The sequence below is a fragment of the Phaethon aethereus genome (assembly GCF_964289735.1).
Source record: "Phaethon aethereus genome assembly, chromosome: Z".
In the NCBI taxonomy this organism is placed as follows: Eukaryota; Metazoa; Chordata; class Aves; order Phaethontiformes; family Phaethontidae; genus Phaethon; species Phaethon aethereus.
The window spans coordinates 22,818,162-22,839,735 of record NC_138577.1 but is presented as its reverse complement, the minus strand read 5'-3'; the positions used below and the strand labels follow the sequence as shown (position 1 = coordinate 22,839,735).

General features: G+C 44.1%; 1 protein-coding gene across 1 annotated transcript in view; it reads right to left on the bottom strand.

Annotated features, from left to right (window-relative positions):
* Positions 1-15,426: 15,426 nt before the first annotated feature.
* RAB3C (RAB3C, member RAS oncogene family) overlaps positions 15,427-21,574 on the bottom strand; it is a gene marked incomplete at its 5' end in the record, with an annotated part of 132,139 nt that continues 125,991 nt past the window's right edge. The window contains one exon of the mRNA XM_082013533.1: positions 15,427-16,274. Coding sequence (XP_081869659.1) covers positions 16,087-16,274 — 188 coding nt within the window. The 3' untranslated portion in view covers positions 15,427-16,086. The remainder of the gene's footprint in view (positions 16,275-21,574) is intronic.

Here is a 21,574-nt window from a genome sequence, read left to right as displayed (position 1 = left end):
TAATGTAAATGCTAGCCCAAAGCCTCCAAACCTGGTGGCCCCTATATTTGGGGTGGATGGAAGGGTGGGGAGGACTGAGATATCCACAGCCTCTTCTGGGTGTGGAGTGGGGCCGGTCTGTCCCTGACCACTCCACACCTCCATGCACTGTACTGCCCATGCAGAGGACCACAGCTCAGGAGTGGGACTGCTTCTCCTGTGTGGTGGGGTAGTAAGAAATGTACTCAGTGTTTCTGCTATTTCACTAGTGGGTCTGGCAGCCCTTAAAATTCAGGTTTGCAAGCTTACCTCTGTAATAAATGTCTTGGAAAATGTAAACATTTTTTGAGCGTTCTGATGAGTCAGTCTTAGCACTAGTGTTTTAAGAGGAACCCTAGAAAGTGTATGAACTGCAATAATGTCATGTGAATTAGCAGTGGGATACACCATTTTTGCAGACTACAGCCTCATACATGACGTGCCTGCCATGTGGCAAAGCAAAGGTGGCAAGGGATCGTTTGCAGCATGCTAAAGGGCTTTTCCTATACACTGTGTAAAGTTTCCTTTCTTTGCTATCTTGGGAACACCCCTTCCCATGGCATGTCAGGATACTTTGTCCACTGGAGAGTGGGATGCATTAGGCTACAGGGAAGGAGCAGAAAGGTGTTTCCTATCTCCCCACTGGAAACAGCTCTGCCCCATTCCTATCCCTGGGGTCACAGGGGGGACAAGAAATGGCAGGAAACAGATATGAAACCTCTGCTCACACAAACAGCACACCCTGCATCATGTGCCCACTTTAAAGCTGTGTGTTTTCCCCTTTCCGCAGCTGCTGCAGGTAGGAATCTCTCTGCCTGCCACCCCCTTGCCCAGGCCAGCGCAGGCTGTGGGTCCTGTGCAGCAGCACCTCCTGCTTCGGGCTGTGTTGCAGGACTTGAACAGAAAAGCCTGCTTTTGGGTGGCCCTGCGAGCCCAGCTGGAATTGCTGGCAAATGCACAACTGACCTTGCTCTCTGAAAAAATGCAGAAGCTTGGGTAAGCCTCCAACCTTGTCAATGCTGAGGTGTTTCTAGCAGCGGAAACATAATGTCTTGTCTTAAAGCTGGTAGGAAATGATTAAAAAGTCTCTTGGCACTAATTCTCCAGGGATTTTCTAGCCCTTGGTGCTTGGAGCAAGGCTGACAGCATGGGAGGTGTCAGGGGCAGATGAAGCACTGCGGGGCTGAGCTTGAATGGGGAGGCAGAGGCCGGCGTGCCCATGAGGGGTGGTGGGAGAGCATCTTTGATCACTTTTTTGATGTATACAGGAGAGCTGACAGCATGAAGTATTTCTCCTGCTTGCTCTTTTTCCCTTCACCTAAGCAGCAACTCTTAACACACCAAACACACATCTCAGACGCACTTGGAGTACGGACAAAAACCTCTACACACCAGACAATAGAAGGGATGAAGCCAATATATTATATAGCTTTTAGGCGCCCATCTCACAGCTTTCCTGAGTCAGACTCATGGTTTGGGAAATTAGAAGAATGACAATATTGAAATCTATAATTAAAGACAGAGTTGAAAGGCGTCAGCAGCTGCCGTCAAAATGTGTGCTGCGGGCGAAGCAGGATGGGGTCCGCGTGGGAAAAGGGGAAAGGGCCGGAGTGGAGCAGAAATCTTTCCCACGCTTGGATTGGGACAGATAAAAGGTAGCAATATGGATACCTGCCAGGCGTTCAGCAGACGGCACCGAGCTAAAAAACCAAGCCTTGTCGCCACATCGTGGCCAAGACAGGCCACTCATTTATGGCCGGAGAAAACAGCCCTTCTCCCCATTCTTCTGCAAAGAAAAAAGAGGAAGAGCTGTACGCAGACGTAAAGGCAAACTGCAGGGAATTATATATGAAAACATCTGCAAAGTGTAAAAGGGGCACAGAAACCCCGCCTGCGTACCGAGAGGAGCGAGAGGCTGCGGGGCGGGTGTGTCTTGCGCTGCGCTGCGCTGTCTTGTACTGCCCTGCGCTGCCCTGCCCTGCGCTGCGCTGCGCTGCGCTGCCCTGCGCTGCGCTGCGCTGCGCTGCCTTGCCCTGCCCTGCGCTGCGCTGCGCTGCCTTGCCCTGCCCTGCCCTGCCCTGCGCTGCGCTGCCCTGCGCTGCGGCCCGGGCGCTCCCCCTGGTGCCCGCCCCCGGCCCTGCTCCCCGCGCAGCCCCGAGCAGTCTGGGAGCGAGCGAGTTCCGCCCCCGCGCTGCTGCGCTCGGAACAGAAAGCACGGGGGAAGGCTCAGGTCAGAATGCGCCCTCGTCCGATAATACAGCCCTCCTGGGTCGGAGGTGGGCTGCTGCTGCCGTGCGGTACTGCTCCTCCGCTCGGCCTGCTCTCCTGCGGTCCCGCCTTGGCACGCCGCTGCGGGGCAAGGCGGAGGAAGGTGGTCAAAGCGACTGTGCATGGTGACCGGTGCAGCAGGGTGTGTTGCGGCTGCACAGGTGTCCTCAGCATTTCTGCGGTGAGACCCGACCCTTGCAGGATGCTCTGCCAGCTCTTCCATCGTTCCTCCTCTTCGTATTCCCGATTGCTTAACTTCCCTCCTTTATCATGTATTCCCTGAGGTCCATGTTCTCTGGTCCTGGTGTTTACCAGCTCTCCCCACAGCTCTGCATGCCACTGCCACCTCCCCTGCTGCTGCCCATTGCCAGCTGCATGCCCCAAAGCTGCCTCTTTTCATCCTGACTCTTGGTGGTGCCCAGGGTCAGCTCTGGGACCCATGGCAGTAAGTAGGGAACAAGTAATCTGGGGAGGTGGGTGGATGCTCTGGTGATCACAGTAATACCCATAACAAATACAAAATAAATAACAACCACCCCTTTGACAAGCGAATCTCCCAAGTGTGAAGGAAAAAACCCACAGCAACCCCTCAGCCTGCAGGGACAGTCAGGAAAGCCACTTCTGATCCAGATTCCTCTCAACTGCTTTCTTTCGGGCAATTTAATACGAAAAGGTTAGTTTTCCCCTCTTGTGTGCCTGTGTCTCCCCTTGCTGCCTGGCAGGTGACAGGGAGAAGGACAGGGCCCTGCCAGGCAGCTCGAGCCGCTGTGATGTGCAGCGAGGTGCGTGTGCGGCACACACACGTTAGAGGGCTATCTAACGCAATTATACACCGCACAGCAGAAAGGCACCCGCCACTCCTTCCCCAGGGGCCTGGGGAAAAAAGGGACTGGGAGGAAGCTGGGAGAGATCTGAGCAGGTAGCACCTGTACGGGGTGTTGGGTAACGCAAGTGCTGATTCTTGCTCTGAGACCAGAAGTGAAAATCAGTTTAAAGACATTTCTGGCATTTGATTTTCATTTCAGTGCAAAGAAAAGTACAGAGTCAGGAGGGAGAAAGCACATCAGTGCAGGGCACTTCACTTCCTGCTGAAATAACCCAACTGATTTGAAGACTGGCCGTGCTGACCACAGCAGCATGGGGCTGCAGCAGCAAGCCCTAGTGACCACTCCATGTGATCTCTGTACCCAGGCATGCGCAGCTCAGGGTGTAAGACCAATGGCAAGCTTTACCAGCCGCACACATCAGGGCTCTGACTTGCTAGAAGCCCTGTGACCTCTAAAATGGACAAAGGGACTAGGTCATTCCTGATTTACTAACCTTACTCGTATTCCTGAAGAATATTGCTTTTACACCAAGATTTTGTGTAGCTCTCGTAAACCCTCCTCGTTCCCCACACCTTCTTTTAGCACTATGGGATGGAGCCATTAGCTGAGCTGTGTGACTGCCCACTTGTTGGGCTGGAGCAGCACCTTCCAAGAAAATGCAGTGCTCAGAAACCTCGTGGCTGGATCATGATGAGTGGCTGAAGGCACACAGACAACGAGGAAAGAGGCTGCCTACAAGATCATGGTTTCTGTTGCTCATACTTGGAAGTGTCTTTGCACGGTATCTGTGGTTGTCAAAATCATCCAGGCCCATCTGCCTTTTCCTGCTGTGGTTTGTCTCTCATCGTCGTCATGCACATATGCCATGGCTTGTTTCAGTGCAGCATTTTTCCGCACCTTTCCTAGTGCAGTGAATGGTTCTTCTGGTTATGTGACCTCATTTTCAAAAAACAGGACTCACTTCCCAGAATCCCAGCACTAAAAGGTCACAGTTTCTCTTTGGAGTATAAGTGGTGGAGGAGAAAGCATCTGTTCGCTTAGCGCTGAGATGCCAAGGCCACTGACCCAAGCTCATGAGGTTAGCCCACCAATGAGCTCAGTGCAGGGAGAAAGTCTGTTGCCAGCACATCTCCAATAATTTTGTGATTCCTCTGTTTCTCTTTGGTAGCAGTTGCCAGGCACCTGCCTCGCTGAGTTAGTGATTTATGCATTATGGGCCTGTGCAGGCGTGGATTACATTTAGCTAAGATTGGTAGTGCAATGGAGAAGGCTTAGCAGGTTAATAAGTTGTCTTTCTGGCTCCCTTTGAAATGTAATAGCAAAGTCATTATCTTGCTAATGCAATAGGAAAAATCCCTACTCTTATATTTCAGGAGTCTCTGTTATTATATTTCAGGAAAGTAATTAGTGAAAGAAAACTGGAAGTCACATGCAGAAGCGGAATCAGGCAATTTCCAGACTGAAATTCTCATCCCAGGGACAGGTGCTCATGTCCCCTAATACCATGGTATGGAAAGCTTTTATCAGCAGATAGCATCCACTCTATTGACCAAAAGCGTAGGAACCAAGAAATGACAGGCTGTGTCTGAAATCCTCTGTGTGCCCTGGGTTAAGTGACCTCCTGTAGGCTTGAAATGGCCACCAGGTACCTCTGTCCCGGTAGATGGTCCCCATTGCCTGCGAGGTGAAAGGAGACTGTTTAACCAGCTCGCCAGGAATACTAGTCCAGATGTTTTTAACCTGCATAAGACACAGAGTAACCTTTGTTGCATGTTGACTTCAGTTATACAGTAAAACCTTGGTGTTTTTCCACTTTGCCAGGTGGCATGTGGGCAGCTATGAGCCCTCATGCAGGGAAGACGTCAGAAAACTTGTCTTCGCATTGTTAATTACTGGAGAGAGAAACTGCCGTTCAAAATGGGCTTTATCTTCTACACATTTCTTTTGTTGTTCCCCAACAGAAATAACGGAGATGGCCCAAAGGCAAGTTCCACCTGAGACACCCACCAGCTGTTGCCCGAGCTGATGGCTGCCTCGCTGCTGCAGGGCAAGGCTGGCTGGGCGGCACGTGGAGCGGCGCAAGCTGCGCGCGTTGTGTTGCTGACCTGCGAAGGATCTGCTAGTATCGGGGTCGGGGATAAGCTTTTTTCCTGCTTTGTTAAGTGTTAAAGATAACAGAAGGAGTGAATACATGCTGTGGTCGGCTTTGCTCTTAGGGTACGTCTTGAAAGAAAAGCAGGTCAGGGTTTTAAAAAATGGCTGCCCGTTGTTATATTCCTAAAACCTTATTTAAGCTTTAAAACTTCAAGAGGCTGGTGAGAGGCAGACATCCTGTGTGGCATCCCCAGATGTTCTACAGCTATTCATAGACATACTTTCTAACCACAGGCATTGGTTCGAAACAAGTGCGTACGCACTTCCTGGGGCCTCAGAAACCCCAGCGCGGGCCGCAGAGCGAGGTTGCTGTGCTATGAGCACGCTTACGTCTGCGCCTGGCCGAGCTCCATCAGGCTGGCCGCAGTGCGTCATTCGGGGTGATAATGTGCCTGCCCAAGGTCACTCTTCCGCGTGCGCTTGGACCTGAGGAACAGGCAGTATCTCCGCAGGAGAGCATGTTACTGCTTAGGGGACGTGCCAGATACCCTCCCCTGGGGCAGCTGTTAGGAAGTGAAGAGTGTAATACTAGAGTTGCTAACTCTCCAAGAAGATGGTTTTTATCTTCCTAACAACAGGGAGTTTGGGTGAGCTTTGGCCCTTCCACACCTTTTTTCTATGGTTGGAATGGTCTCTGGTCTCATTTTCCATCCCACTGTGGTGGGTTGTAGAGCTGCCTGAGCTCACTCTTGGGCTTGGTCACTCGTTGGGTTGCGGTGTCTCCTCATCCTGCCACTCCTCCAGGACCTCCAACTTCTCAAGCCCTGGTGGTGCACTGGGACCAGACCCTAGGCAGATCTTCTGTCTAGGACATCACAGAGGATAGGACCTCACACAGGTGTCCCATTGCCTGTGCCTGCCACTGACGACCTGAGTTCACCATGGCTTAAAGCACATCTTTTCCTGTTGTCAACCAATTACGCTGTAAATCTTCTAGCTTGCAGTTTAATTCTTCAGGACCTTGCTTGGGTGCAAACAGACACACAGATATAGCAGGCACTTCATAAGATTTTTGAAGGCACTTTTTTTTTTCCACTTCACAGCTCAACAGTTGTGTAGACGTAGTTGTGTACAAAAACCAGCTAACCCTCCTTGCACTTCACTGCCTCAGTTTTCTCATTAACTTGCAGAGTCTCTTCAGTTTGTCTTTCTTGATTTTGGTGGGTCACATTGCTAAGTCATCTACCCTCAGTTCACTGGTACATTCTTCCTCTTTGCGTTTACACAAAGTTGGGAATCTTTTCTGTCTCCCCTTTACAGCATGCTTTCTGACGTCTTTTTCTTTGGTGGTTAGGACCTTTCTGTCTCTGTCTCCAGCCTTCTGACTGGAAGTAAGATTAAAATGGGTTTTTCTGACCAAGAAACATGTTGTTGAGACAGTTTTTATCCTAGTAGATCACCGTTCTCATCTACCCATCTGTGATTTTATCTAGTCTAGTTCTATATGTTAGAGGTCCCAACATATTTAAAATAACAGCAATTAAAAAATATCCTCTTTCCAAGGTATCTGTCAGAAGTTTTTTTGTTTATTCCCTGTTATCCTTCCTCTCTTACCCCTCATTTTCTTCCCTTCCACTCCCCCTAGTAGGCAGAGCAAGTACATTAGGAGCAATCTAACGGAGCAATGGCATAAGGAGGGTGGATGGAGACAACACTACATTTGCTGGTAGCCAGGAGGAATGAGGGAGTTTCATTCTAAGATCCAATGATGATCCGGTTCCAGAAAGAGAAGCTTTATGAATAGGGCAGTGAGCTGCGCAGGTAGATCCCTCAGCAGAAACCTGCTTAGATATACGGGACTCCAAGCAATAAGCTAGGAAGCACTTGGTGTTGAGGAAGAACTAGGCATTAATCAGGCAATGATTACTCTGCAGATAAGGTGCAAATATACTAGAATAGCCGGGGAGGGGGGGGAGGCGGACTTGATTGAAACACAGTAGAACAATGAGAGGGAACATGTGCTAAAGGAGTTTGCAGGCAGACTCCCAAGAGCAGGAGCTGGAGGGGGGTCACAGGAGACACTGCAACCTGTTCAACAGATTGGTTGGAGATTAGGATTTATGTGGAGAGAAGATGAGTTCAAGAGTCATAGTAGGGTTCAAACTAGCACAAGAGGGTGTGTGTGTCTAGAAAAAAGCAATACCTGGGCACTGATATGTCACAATTTGTGTGAAATACCACCCTCCACAACAGAGATGGCTCATTTGGGCTAAGACTACCTGACCAACAAATAACAGCATCCAAAAGGCACAGACACAGTTTAACAGTTTATACAGTGAAAAGTCAAATGACAAAACTTTGCCTCATGTTAAAGGGTCAGAGTACAGGCTGAGACAACAGTGTGCTTTTGGTAGGGAAATGTCTAATCTTTCTCCTGCAGACTCCTAGGGCAAAGTTGTGAGTGAATTCTGTGGGATTCAGACAGAACTACGACTCACCAGTACTACTGAGTGGATCTTCATGAAATGAATTATTGTAAATGTGGTATCATTGTCCATTATTTTATCAAAACTGAAGTAATTCTCTCCCAGTTTCAGTAAGTGAAAGGAAAAAAAAAAAAAGGAGGAGGAAGAAGGTAAGACCATGTCACTACAACAGAGATATTCATGAATATAGTCTCTTGAATATTTATTGTAATTGCAAAAGGAAAAAAAAAAAACTTTCAAGACAAAATAAAAGAAAGAAAATCCACTTGGTATACAGAAGTCACATACAAACAGAATATCCAATGGAATACACATGGTCTCTACGTCCACATAGAATAAAAACTCTGCACATGGATAAAAGTTGTACTTCACGTTCAGACAAGAGCTCCTGTGGATGTATGCAGAAGATTCACAAAGTTTGTCATCCAGCAGCATTTTAAACTAACATATTTTTTAGAACCACAGTAACTATATTGCAGTAAGAGTTTGGGGAGGAGGGACAGATTGAGTCTCACCCCCCACAAATGTATCCTAAGCAAGTACTTCAACTTTTCTTTAAAAACAATTCAGCAAGCAAGTTAGCTTGAAGAAGCCAGAACAGCTACATATGTTCAAGGTAGCATTTATCTTTGTGTATGTAATCACATGTCTATGAGGAATAATAAAAATGCTAGGACAAATTATCTACCAGCCCTTGAACAGTCAGGTCACTCAGCAATAAAAAGTTTAGGTAAAGCATCCTCAGTCCTGTAGCAGTCTGTATATCTGTAATTAAGTGGTACTTCATATTATGACTGTTACTTTGCTGCTCAGCTGCAAAGATTTGAGAATTTCCTTTTTTTAAGCAATCCCAAATTTCTCTCCAAATACATTTGCATTTCACTCTGGTCTGTATAATTTTCCAGAAGTTTTCATGGCAGAAGGTATAAAAACAGGGAGGATTTTAAGGGCTGCTCAGCTCATTGCAAGTATTGTCCTGTGCTACTTAATGCAATCTGGCTACTTTGCTTTCTCAGAGGAACTATTTGATGACAGAGGAAAGGAAACCCATGATACTGGTTTACAGTAGGCCTTGGAGTTTGGTTCTTTTCCTGATCAAGCTCATCTTTAAAAAACCCCAAACCTAAATCAACCTTGTACATCATCACAAAAGTGCATCAGATCAAACTAAAAATCTACTTATGTACCTTTTAATGCAGTACTAGTGAAAATAATTTGTTATGAAAATTGTTCAGCAAAACCAGCTGCTGCCCTTGGCCCAGACTCAGTGGCCCACCTCTATTTAGCAAATTCCCAATGTGGATGACATGTTCCTTTGAAACCAGAGATGTAGCAAGAATTAACAGAATGCACTTCTCTGCAGAGTTTGCGGCCACAGCTGGGAATCCATGGCAGATCAGTGATTCAGGGTTTAAGGTCCCAAATGTACCCAATGATTTTGCTGAATAGTGATGGCCTTGCTTGTGTGCTTAGAGAACTATTAGAAATATGCAAAGATAACACGAAAGGAAAAAGAAATGATTGGATGTGTCCTTTTAATTTCATGGTTAGATTCTGGGCTGCATTTTGTTTCCATCTATACCTCGGTTTTGTTGCTAACAGTGGAGTTGTTAAACATTGAGGGACATATAACAGTTAAGTGAAGAGTCTGGGTCAATATATTTAAGGATGTATCTTCCATCTTTAGAATCTAGAAAGTTAAGAAACTTAATTGGCAGAAGTGACTAATTAAGGTCAGCATCCACTGTGCTGGACTGTTTTGACTGTGACCTTCAAGCTGTTCCCAAAAATGTTAACTCAGGGCACCAACTGAAGTCTGCTGAGTTGTCTGCTGTAGTATTGGGCACTCCTATTTAATATTTCAGGTAAAAGTATTATGAGTGAACTGTATTAGGTTAAAGAAAACATGCCCACATGATATTATGCAATACAGGCAGACAGAGCATGTAACTGATTCTTTAAGAATAACTAACTCACCATAACTGCTGAGCTCTAGGAGGTTCTTCTAATGCTTCTGGAGAACATGCTTTAAAAATATAGGCAGGTAAGTTTAGAAATGGTTACACGCATCTTCTGACTGAAAGCGCTGTCCCACTAGTGTTGGTATAACATGATCATTTTCAAAAAGGACACTCACAACTCTAAAAGTAAAATTGACATGCACTTGCAGTAAACATACAAATATATTTTGCTGTTGTCTCATATATGAAAAATAGTTTAAATGACTTAAGAATAAAGTATTTTTACACTACAGTGGTAAAGTGTTTACTATATAAATTTTACTACAAGTCACGTACATCTACTGGAAATCTTAAGCCACACAGGCATCATCAACAGCTTATCACACATACAGGACACTTCTCCCTTTCATACAAGTTTATATACACTGAGTAAATAATTAAATATTGCACTTATTGGCCCATGATTCCTCAGTTTTGAGGTATTCAAAAATAGAAAACATACCTATTTTTATAACATATTTTCATGCAACATATAGGACATTTGAATTCCACAAACACTAGTATACAGGTTACACATTCTGACAGTACAACTGAGCCACGACACACCTGACATAACTGACAAAATACTAAACAGGAGTTACAGCACAAACATTTCATTTAACACTAGTTGCAGGTACATGTCAGAATTACTCGAGGAAATTTATCGCCAGAAGTGGTAAGCAATATCTAGCTTTCATTTATGCATGTTATGCATGATCCTGAAGTTATTGGAAGATTAGGACTTACGCTTCCCCCCCAAATCAGATACCTTATTCTATAAATTACAAAACATCGACATCTGCTGGAACCATTGATAATAATTCTATGGTTTGCAAATGTAACCCAACGGATTTCTGGTAAATTCTCATTAGAATTCATGGATAAATTCTACTGTGGCGCTTAGGGAAGGCTGCACTGAACATGAAGAAGTAAGAGTGCGAACTGAAAGAGCGTGAAAGACGTACTGCTGTGTATCTGTGTATACTATACATGTGCAGTTACAATTTCTGCTTCAGTGAACATCCACGGATAAATAAAGTGAAAAAAAAAGTAGAGAAAAAATAGGAAAGAAAAAGCTTACATTGCAAAGGCAAGCTACATCCCCTTAAAGAAAACTGTTAGAAATCATTCGAATAATTGAAATGGATTGCTGCTTTACATGAGACTTGACAAATGGTGAACCTTAGAGAATCTGGAGTCAGAGTGTACTGAAGGGACTATGTGTATGGATTAAATGGTGTAAATCAACACAACTCACTCCTCTGCTGACATAAGTGAACACATGTTGCTTTACACCCCCTGAGGGTTTGTCTGTGAGGATTTACAAACTCGTGGTCTCACATCGCTAAATCTCTCATCCTAAAGAAGAAGTAGGCTCATACACTGTGTGTCTGTCTATATGAAACAGGCCAAGGAGGAATCTGTCCGTCAGCAGAACAGTAATTCAGTTGGTGCCCTTAAAAATGCAAGTAATAAAACTTGCCTCTCACAAACAAATACAGAAAAGAGTAGTTGTTGGGAGAGGGGATTTGTGAGGTGAGCTTCTTTAGGAATGCAAATGCAGCATAATTCATCTGCTATTGAAGAAATAAAGGCATCATCATCAGATGTAGAATTTGTACCACCACTTTTTTCCTAAAAATTACAATTAAACTCAAAGCATTCTCAAAGGCAGGATCAAACTCCAGCAGATTTTGTGCACCCTGAAATAGCACTTCATTCCTAAAATAAAGAAGTTGCAGGTGGTACAGCTGAATATACAGAGCTGAACAGACTGGGAAGAAAACTTAATCTTTCAGACTGGCGCTCTGGAAAGGCCACATAGATGTAGTTGCTCAGGTAGTTTCTCTAGGCATTACATTAATTATAAGAACAAAGGAACAAACAGTTCCAGGTAACAGTCACATACACATCTGTTTAAAGAGAAAGAGTATTTTTTGACAGAAAATCAGGCTACCTCACATGTATTTCAAACACCAAACAGGTCTAAATAAACAAGGTCTAAATAAACAAACCACCACCACCACCAAAAAGATAGAGTATTAAGTAAGTTGCTCTATAAGGACTGGAATGCCGGTGGACATGAACTCTCATCAGAATCGAAAACATGCATCTGAAGGTTCAGCCCAGCAGGGCTTGCTAGCTGTTCGTCAGATTGGTGCCAAGAGGCACCACAGGAACCAGGCACATCCCCTGCTCTTGTGTGCTCCCAAGGCATTTTCTGGGCACTAGTTTGATCGCACAGCAAGCAAGACACTGTCAGAGCATGATAAGGCTGGTGCATGACCCATGCACAGGATTAGGTTGCTGCTAAAAGTTTTAGTCTAGACCATAACTTGGAAAATGTGTTGTGCAGTATTAGTTCAGCTGGCACTATGGAGCTCAGGACCCTCTGCTCAAAGGCATGTAATCTCTCAGAAATCTAAGGTGTGCTTTGTGTGGCAATTGCTGTATCTCATCAAGAGGCCTAAGCCTCAACTGAAGGCATTATCTGTGCTGGACCAGTAAGCCCTACTTCTGTCCTGAGAGTGACAATAAATTAGTGCAAAGTCTGTGAGTACTTTTTCACCAAGAATTGTGCTGAGGCTGAAAGTAGTTTTGGATCTCTTATCTCAGGTTTCAGTTCAATGATCCAGCCCTCTTCCCTCACTAAAACAAAATTCTTTTTAGCCTGGTACTTTCTCTTGGCAGAACTGTGCTACACCAGTGGATAGATCAGAGATCAAGCCAAATCCTGCTTGCCTCCTCCAACAGCTCATACTCAGTGACTACTGGATATGTGTGAAGAATGAGCCATTCACCACTTAAATTTTGGCCCTTGATCAGGTTGGGATGGGGTTTCCAAAAGTGTTCAGCTTAACTCTATTTGCATTTAAGAAAATTGCAGTTCTATCATAAGTAGGAGCCAAACTGGACTGAAGGAGCTGAACTAGGTTGAAACAGGCTGCTTTGGGATATCCTGCCCTAAGAACAGGCCAAGGCGTATTTTTTAATAGGATACAAATCCCAATCCTGTTAGTTCCCCCAGAATTCAAACCAAATTTTTAGAATGTTTGGGCAATGGGTATTAAGTTAATTCCCAAATGCCTTTCTGTCATTTGTGTTAATCTACAGTAGCCAGACTCCAGCTTAGAGAGGTATTGAGATCATGATGCTCCTGGTCTAAATCTGACCACACTTTATAGCAGAGAACTCAATATCACTGTGAAACATGTGGCTGCAAAAGCCAACCTGTGATGCAAAATCAAAGCCTACTTTTCCAACAGTAGGTAACCTTGATTATTAAGAAAAGGTCTGCTTGAACTTCCACACATTTTCAATTTCAGAGGAAGGGATGATAGGACAAATTGGGTTTGATGGGACATCAGCAGGTCATCCATCCCAACCTCCTGCTCAAAACAGTGTAAACTAAGAGGTCCAAGCAGTCTGCTCAGGGCTTTAGCCAGTCATGTCTTAAAAACCTCCAAGAATTTGACGTAAACACTTAAAAATTAATCTGACTAGTTCTGAACTCTATGACAATGCCTCAGTGTCAATACAAAGATCTCAGGAGTTTTTAAATACTGACTGGTTCTGCTGCTGTGCTTCAGTTGAGCCTTTTCCTTATAACATACGGCTAGCAGTCTAACGAACAATGTTACTCTGGCAGCTCCTTCCCTCACCCTCCCCATTCCATGCAGAAGGTCACACATGTTTGAGGACTGGGAGGTTAATTGTCTCAGAAATGCAAAAGAGAGATTCTTCCTCTTTGATTTTGCTGTTACTCTTCTGCCCACACTCTTGATGCAAAAATGAAAAGCAACTCATTAATTAATCAATCCTATTTAAGTAAAGAACTATTTATCTCTCGCTCAATTTGTTTAAAAATGTATATGCTAATAATGTATTTCCACCACCGATTAGAGTCTATGTGGTCATAAAGAGGCAGGGAGGGGGTCTGGAATTCATTGCAATGGAGTACAAGCAAGGTGTGGCTGTAGCAAGGCAGTCTTTTTTCCTTCTTACAACATGCACAGGAGATGGCCATTTTGCAGCAGGCATCCCAGAGCAAAGCTGGAAGAATACTTGCACTTGTTGCCATGCTGCAAGATCCACGTTATGCCCACGCTCATGTCAGTTGTGACTACGTCCTCCTCTCTCCTTGCCTTGCCTGAGATGGCTCAGACTGATAATACAACCTAAACTTTTTCTGAAGGTCTTGAAGCCTGAAGCTGAGTGCTGTCTCAAGGCTTCCCTGCTCCTTTTTCTCCAGCAGGAATAACTGCACATAACAAGAAAAGGATGGAAAACTGCCTACCATGTCACACAAAGCTTTCTCAGCTCCTTATCACTTCTTTTTCCAAAGCAGCTGGTACCTGGTGGGTAAAGAGGTGTTAATGAAAAGTCTCTCAGCACATTTATCAACATGCTGCCTTAGGTGGGGGAGAGAAAAGCAGCATCCCTGGAGAGAGGCAGGGTTATGGTTGGGACAGCAGATGCCTCTTCCACCAGGCTGTTCATCAGCCCCAAAGTGGACAGTGCTTTCTCTTCATGGAAGTGAACAAGTGAAGTCCAGCCTCTATGTCTACTAGGAAAACAAGTGCTTAAGTAAAGTAGCTAACAGGACAGACATGGTTTAAAACCCCAGATTGAAGAAAGAACAGTTATTCATCTAAGTTAGGCAGCCAATGTAGCGCTCTGATGGCATATTCATTTTACATGTGTCTATATGCCTTGTTTGGAAGCAATTTTTACTGTGCCAAAGTGTGTGTAGGTTATTTAACCAGTTAAAAAAATGACCATTTTCTCTTAGAGTGTTTCATATAACTTATATATAACTTATATGTTATATAAATTAGCTTCAGAAAAAGTAATGTGTGTAGAGGGATTTCTTTGCAGTTGTGAGCAGTTTGTAGTACCTTGTGTTACTTCCTTTTTTTAAATTGTCTTCTGACTTTTCCCATTGCAGATAGTTGAAGAAATGTCAGCCTTGTCCCAAATTCTGTCTACTTGGAACAACAAAACAGTCAATGCTTCTTCAATTATGCCATTTAGTTAAAAAATGCCACTCTGACGCAAGTAAAGCAGTTGTACAAAGTACTCCAGGGCCACAAATTACTGGAGGAGTACTTTTAAAAACTGTGAAATATGACTATTTTTAACACTATATTAAAGAAGAATCAGTGTAATTTATTCTGCTATCTTCACAGCCTTTTGCTGATCTTATGAATGTATTCAGTCTAACGCTAGAAACGTTGACAATGTTTTATTACTCTTAAAGTTTTTTAAAATCTTGTGAAATTCTGATTGTCTTGTCAAAATAGATATCCTCAGCAAAGTAAAAATGAGGTTGTACTCCAGTTCACTGATACCAGCAGCATGTCTGCAATAGTTCTGAATAAAATACAGGTGCTTGTAGCCAGTGTGGTGATGGTTGTCTCAGTGACTGAATGGGAGATGAAATTCTTGAAAACTTCAGTATGCAGGTTTGACAGCGACATGACAAGACAGCTTTTGACTATGAATAACCCATAATGGATTTGGCTCTGTCAGGGGTAATATAAAACTGTGTGTTTAATATCTCATGTGAGTAGAAATGAAAAGAGCTAGGCAGCCCTCAACTACTGGGGTAAGTACTACCAGGATCTCCATGATGATGGAACGAGAAATTAAGTCCCGTTTCAGGAAGGTGTTAGATAGACATGCAGCTCCCATGGAAATGTAAACATACTAGCTATCCAAACAGGATGAAGTACCTAATCTCTCTGAGGGTCTGCACTGAACATCCACATCCAGCTGGAAACTCACAGGGAAGTTCGGTGGCTTTGGGTACAGGAGCTAACTCCTTTCTAACTTCTGCCATTTCCCATCAGCCATGATATATAACATAATGAGTATAGATTTGCCAAGACAGTACACTCCAGGAAATGTCCCTTATACAAATGCTCTATATGGAATGAGGGATTAGCTCGCTAGAGGAATATTTCTTAATTGATTTTCAGTCAGGAAAAAATATAAGTGGCATCAGGAAGCTTATTCTAAAACGTCTTGGCCACTATCCTAAGGATTCAAGTATATAATTTGAAACTGATGAAGCAAAAGTCAATTCTAGGCAAATGTGGTCTGAGGACATGGCACCAGCTGAAGTAAGTGTAACATAAAACAGGAAAAAAAAAAAAAAAGAGAAACTAATAGCCATCCTGCATGCAAAAGCTAGATGCTAAAAAATGGATCGTCCTTTCAAACTAATAACCTCTCCATCTCCATACTTATACTTGACCAGCTGCTGATGTAAAATAAAAGATTTTTCTCCCCAATAAATTAATAAGACAGTATAAATAAAGGCATATAGACCATTCATAAATACTCTGTTGGCAACAGAACACACTGGAGCTGCCTTTGCTGATAGCTGCATTAACAGCCACAGCTGGTCTGCTGTGGAGGAGGGACATCCTTTAGCCGTGTGTTCTGCTTGCTGGCAGCAATGGTGGGATCTGTCTCCAGACTTTCCGACATTTTGTCACAGATGATATCCACGAGTCGCTCAAATGTCTGCTTGACATTAATGTTGTCCTTGGCACTTGTCTCAAAAAATTCAAATCCTAAGAAAATAAACAACATGTTTATGTTCAATGCATATTCCCGTATGCTCAATAAATACATAATCTTCTCTTGGGCAAAGAAGAGCGGAGAAATACTCAGAAAGCAAACATGTGAGAGCACGCATATAGAATAGTGATATTGGAAGAGCAATTAAAATTGCAACACAATCAGAGTAAGTACACTAGTGCTATTTGCTTTATACCAAGCCAGATAAAATGAGGAGTGGCCCAAATACATTCCCTTAGACCAATTCTACCTTAAAACAGTTTAATCTAAAAACTGACACCAGATTGAGAGTATTATTATTTTAGAAATGCCCTATATGTCCAGCCATTGGGAAGGAATAATCTACTGCTCCATCTCTAACTATTATGTTCTTCTGAGCATTATTCAGCAGGAAACAGCCACTTCCATTATGTCATTAACCCGATGCCAAAACAGACAACTGTGTTTGGACATAACCAGCTAAAAAACAAAGCAAGAAAGATGTCTGCCATTTGATATCTACTTAAGCTAGAGGTGAATTCGTGGGACCAAAGGGAACCAACCCCACAAACCAAACTAATAAAAACTACACAAAGTCATAAACTGGGAGGAGGTTTGAATCTCCATGGCGTCATTTTAGTTTTGCTTGGCTTACACGTCTCCATTGTTCTAAACTACAAGGAGAACGGGGAAGACCAGTGTAGCTTCACTTGCTGGTGGCTTTAGCCCTCCTGCAGAGCTCCATGCAAGAGAAGACTGTTCAGATTGCTTGGGGACTGCTTGGGGGGAAGGAAGATCCTCCATGTCTTCAGTGCTCTGTTGAAACCCGTCTGCAACTCTAGCACAGCAACACAGTCAGATCCTTCCACAGCTGTTAGTGTCTGCTCCACAGGAAGCGGGGGGACAGCAGCCATTCTAAAGAGGAACAAGCAGGACCAGAGGGCAGAAGGGTTGAGGGACAATGAGAGGATGCCTGAGAAATGGCACACCAAAGCCTTGGAGAAGATGACAGGAAGAAGCATGAAGGACACTTAAGGACACGCATGGGGGGAGCAGTTTTTACAGATATAACAGACACATGAGATGATCACGAAATGGCAAACATGGCAGGTAGGTAAGAGATCTGGACAGGGAAAAGCAGAAAGTGAAAGGAAAACAAACAGTCACAAAGAAGAGAGGAGGCCCATATCAGGAAATACTGGACAGGATCAAGAAAACAGGCTCACTATCATGGTGAGGATGTTCAGCATTAGAACACCATGAAAAAATAAAGGCACCCATTCTCCATGTAAAATAGAGGCTTACAGAGTGTTCAAGCACAAAAATATTTATTCAAATAAAATAAAAATAGACACTACAGCTGTGGTGAAATCTATGCAATTTCAATTATGATTTTGATATAAGAAGGAAATTGCGGTCAGAGTAGTGGTGTAGATGGATATCAGGCTATGCCTGTATACACATCCCATCAACTTAGTCATTAATTGCCTGGGTGACCCAGGACCTCCCCAGCTAGGCACTGCATAGATGACACAATGCACTGACTTCTGAGAAAGTGATTGAACTCCCAGCTGCCTCCACAACAAAGTATTTGCTTTATTCTTTATGGCAACTGTACAATTTTGGACAGTCCTGGAGATTACCCCAAGCAGCCCCTCCCATGCCTAGGCCATTTGATAGGAACTATTTATATGCTTAAATGTGCTAATAAACATCCTAAGTAGAGAACAGGGCCTGCTGGTGGGCTCCCCCCAGGCAGTTCCAACTGTAGAATGGATTCAGCCACACATAGGTAAGACACTTGTAGATGGTCTGTAGAAACTGTTCCTGCAGATACAGAAATGGTCACCCAGAACAGTCTTTTGAAGCCAGTTAAGATAGTTAAGACAAGCTTTGTGCACAGTTTAAAGTAATCACTGCCAAAGGATCATGGTATGTAGTGGGCACGTAGGACCAACTGGATTACAACAATTCAACAGAAGTTCAGAGTCTTGTGTGATGCAGCTGAAGACACCATTGCAAAGACCCTTGCAATGGAGGCTCCTCTTGCCATCCAGACAGCAATTGACTGTCCTGTGCAGGGGATTCAGTTCCCCACGTGAGTGTTACCTTATGCAAAAGATCTCAGTAAATTACAGTGGTGTTTCTTTTTTTTGCTTAACAGAAGCTCTGTCTGTGGAAGAGTGTTAAGGAGATATGGAGCATTTTTCCTAGCAGAGTGTGCCTGGAATAAATACCTGAATTCTGGTTGTTTTCCATTTTGTTATGGAATATTTTGCAGACCTTTTCCACCATGACCTCTTCTTTCCTCTTGACTCATCTTTCACTTATTTTACCAATAATGCTTAGCCACCCTAATCTTCTAAAATGCCTGTGTATGAGGGCCTCAGATCTATGCCTTTTGATACTTTCTTCAGATTTTTTTCCACTGCTTGTTATTATGGAGCAAAAAGATTTTCCGTGTGAATATAAGCCTGAAGTGAGGTAACTCTCTGGTGATGCTGAGGGCAGCAGAGCTCAAAGAACACCATGTTCTCACCACCCATGAAGATCTGTACTGCCAATATGGATGAGACCGGGCAGAGCAGGATACTGCAAAGATATGACAAAGCCTGAGAGGCAAGTGGGTAGGTGAGGCAGAACACAGCTGAACCTGAGAAAATCCAAAATATCAAAGTGCTGCCTGAACGTATGAACAATGTGTCTGGAACATGCATCAGGATGTTCTAATTTAATTGCCTCTTTGTTGTTTAATTCAGTTTCACCTTTGCTGTCTTTACACTATGTCTCTTTCTCTTTTCTACGTTCTTCCACATAGCATTGACTCCAACAAAGCTGGCAAGTTCTCAGCAGGCCCTGCAGAGCACTGCAGCAGCAGGGGCCAGCCAGGACACAGGCACGGTGCTGTTGTTCACCTGATGAGCTTTAGCGCGCACAAAGCACTTTATAGCTGCCCTGAAACACATAAACAGCCTGAACTACTCACTTTGTTCTCTCTCTGCCTCACACTTGCCCTGGCTCTGCAGAGGCTCCTTCATCAATGCTTAATGCCTGCTTTCAAAAAAAAAAGGAAGGAAAAAAGAACCAGAAAGGAGAGCCATATGCAAAGGGAAGAACATTCTGCACCCTCTCATCTTCCTGAGAAAATGTGACATCAAGAGGACACACCAGCTAGCAAATTTTAAGCACAATTCCACAGACAGTACAGACAAGAGCTATGTTAATGTTTCACCAGCTGATCAGGAAGACCTTCTCACTTCAGAGTGTTTGTCCACAATCAAGAAAATTTTATTTACCATCCCTGATGTTATATTATGTTTAACAGATGTCCTCAAGGGTGTGTTCCTCCAATAACTATCCTTTCTTGAACACAAGCTTGAACTGTGATCCAGAGTGCTGCGCTTGCCAGAGCCCTGTTCAATCCGGTATTTCGAGGCATAGTAGGAGACTGTAACATGAGAGCAAGAAGTGCCTGTAGGAAGCTGCTCCCTTTGTAACACAGCAGCGTACAAAAGGCAAAATCTAGGAAGCCATGGGAATGAATCATTTAACAATGTTACAGTATATAAAGAAGAGGAGCCAATGTTGCCTTATTTTCTTGGATTTGCATCCCATGGGCAGTTCTAAGGGGGCACTGGCAGGCACTTACCCTCTTGCCTGCTTTGAACAGTGTCTAATAAGGTTTGTATTCACATTGCAGGCTGTCAGTCAAGGCAACTGCAAGACATTTCTCCTCTGCTCAGATGTCCATTTCCTCAGAACTGTTAATAACTTTGAGACCTCTACCTGTGTCTCAGAGACAGACACACGTGGCATGATTGCAAAGGTTGTCTCTTCTAGGAAACTGGGCTGAAAGTAGCTGGTGACCATTGGTTCTTCAAAGTATCTATCTTCTACACCTTCAACCATGGTAGCAGATCTGGTTACAGTGTGCCCTGCTTTGTAGACCAGCTGGATGTGACCTGTGCTGTCCAAACAAGCCCAAGGGCTGGACTATATTAAAAAAAGTATTAAAACACTATTAAGCCCCAAAATAGGACTTCGCTAATATTACCTCAGCAAAGAGCAGTACATTAGCACCATTCTGGATAGACCTAGTGTAAAGATTGTTAATAGAATGCTAAGATATTTATCCAACATTTAGGGTGGCCAAATTTATTAAATGAAAGGCTAAAGGGGGACTCTCAGCTGTGACAGAATGGACAGACTTGAGGGGCAGTTACTGGTAATGCTGTAAGAAAACACCTTTTCCACTTTTTCAGAACAGAAGGTTTCCATATAAATTCCAGTTGTACCGATTTTGATTGTGGCTTCCAGGTGCCTTTTAAATGAGTGCATTTGGGCAATAAATTAGATTCCTGGCAAAGACCTTTTTTTTTTGTTTGTTTACATGAGACATTGTTGAGCAAACACAGTCCCTTGCTTCCCATTGCCATTAAGTAACCTTCCTGTAGCAGAGCTCCAAGTGTGTGAAAGCAATGGCAGGTTGGCGTTTACCCCCTGTAAAAATCGTCCTGGGGGCAGGAGCCTTTACTTGCTCTGCCAATACCCTGTGTGTGTTGTAACTGAACAGAAGACTCTGTTGTTTGTCAGTGCTGTCAGTCTGTCTCCATCCTCTGGCGCTAACATTTGCCCTTTAAAAAGAGCTAAAAAACGGTGAAGGGTGGAGCTATGAACAGGCATGTTCCCGCACAACGCCATTATTTTAATTTTTAATGCAAAGTTAGATGCAGCCATACGTCTGTTCTCTCAAAGCTGCTGGTGACCCTGCCTTCTGCACCACAGCCTCCAGCCAGCCATGGAGGCAAAACAGAACTTGCTGTTCTATCAAGCTGTGTGCTGAGGTGCCAAGTCCCACTTGATTCCCTATTTACATGCCAAAATTACAATGCCTCTTCAGCTGCTGCCTAAACTCACAAGTGTCTAATATATGCATTACCCTCCAGGGCTCATACCCCAGGGCAGGCGAAGGTTCACCTCTGTCCTGACGCAGGGGAGCTGCTGTCTTGTGTCCCAGCCCCACTGGGGTTCAGAAAACAGTCATGCTTCTGCCCCACCTCTGCAGCAAGGCCTCGTCTTGCAGGCTTGGTCAGATCACTCAGAAGTGCTGGATGCCAAGTTGAACCCTTTGTAAGCACACGACATTGACAAACGCTCCACTTCCAGGCTTGTTGGGGTCCTAAGTGGGTTTAACCTGAAGAAACCTAATCACCCCTGAACTGGGTCTCTGGCATCTCCCCAGCATGACCATTGTGTACATACATGCCTGAGCCAAGAAAAAAAAAAGAAAACAAAACAGGAAAGGCAGGTTGAT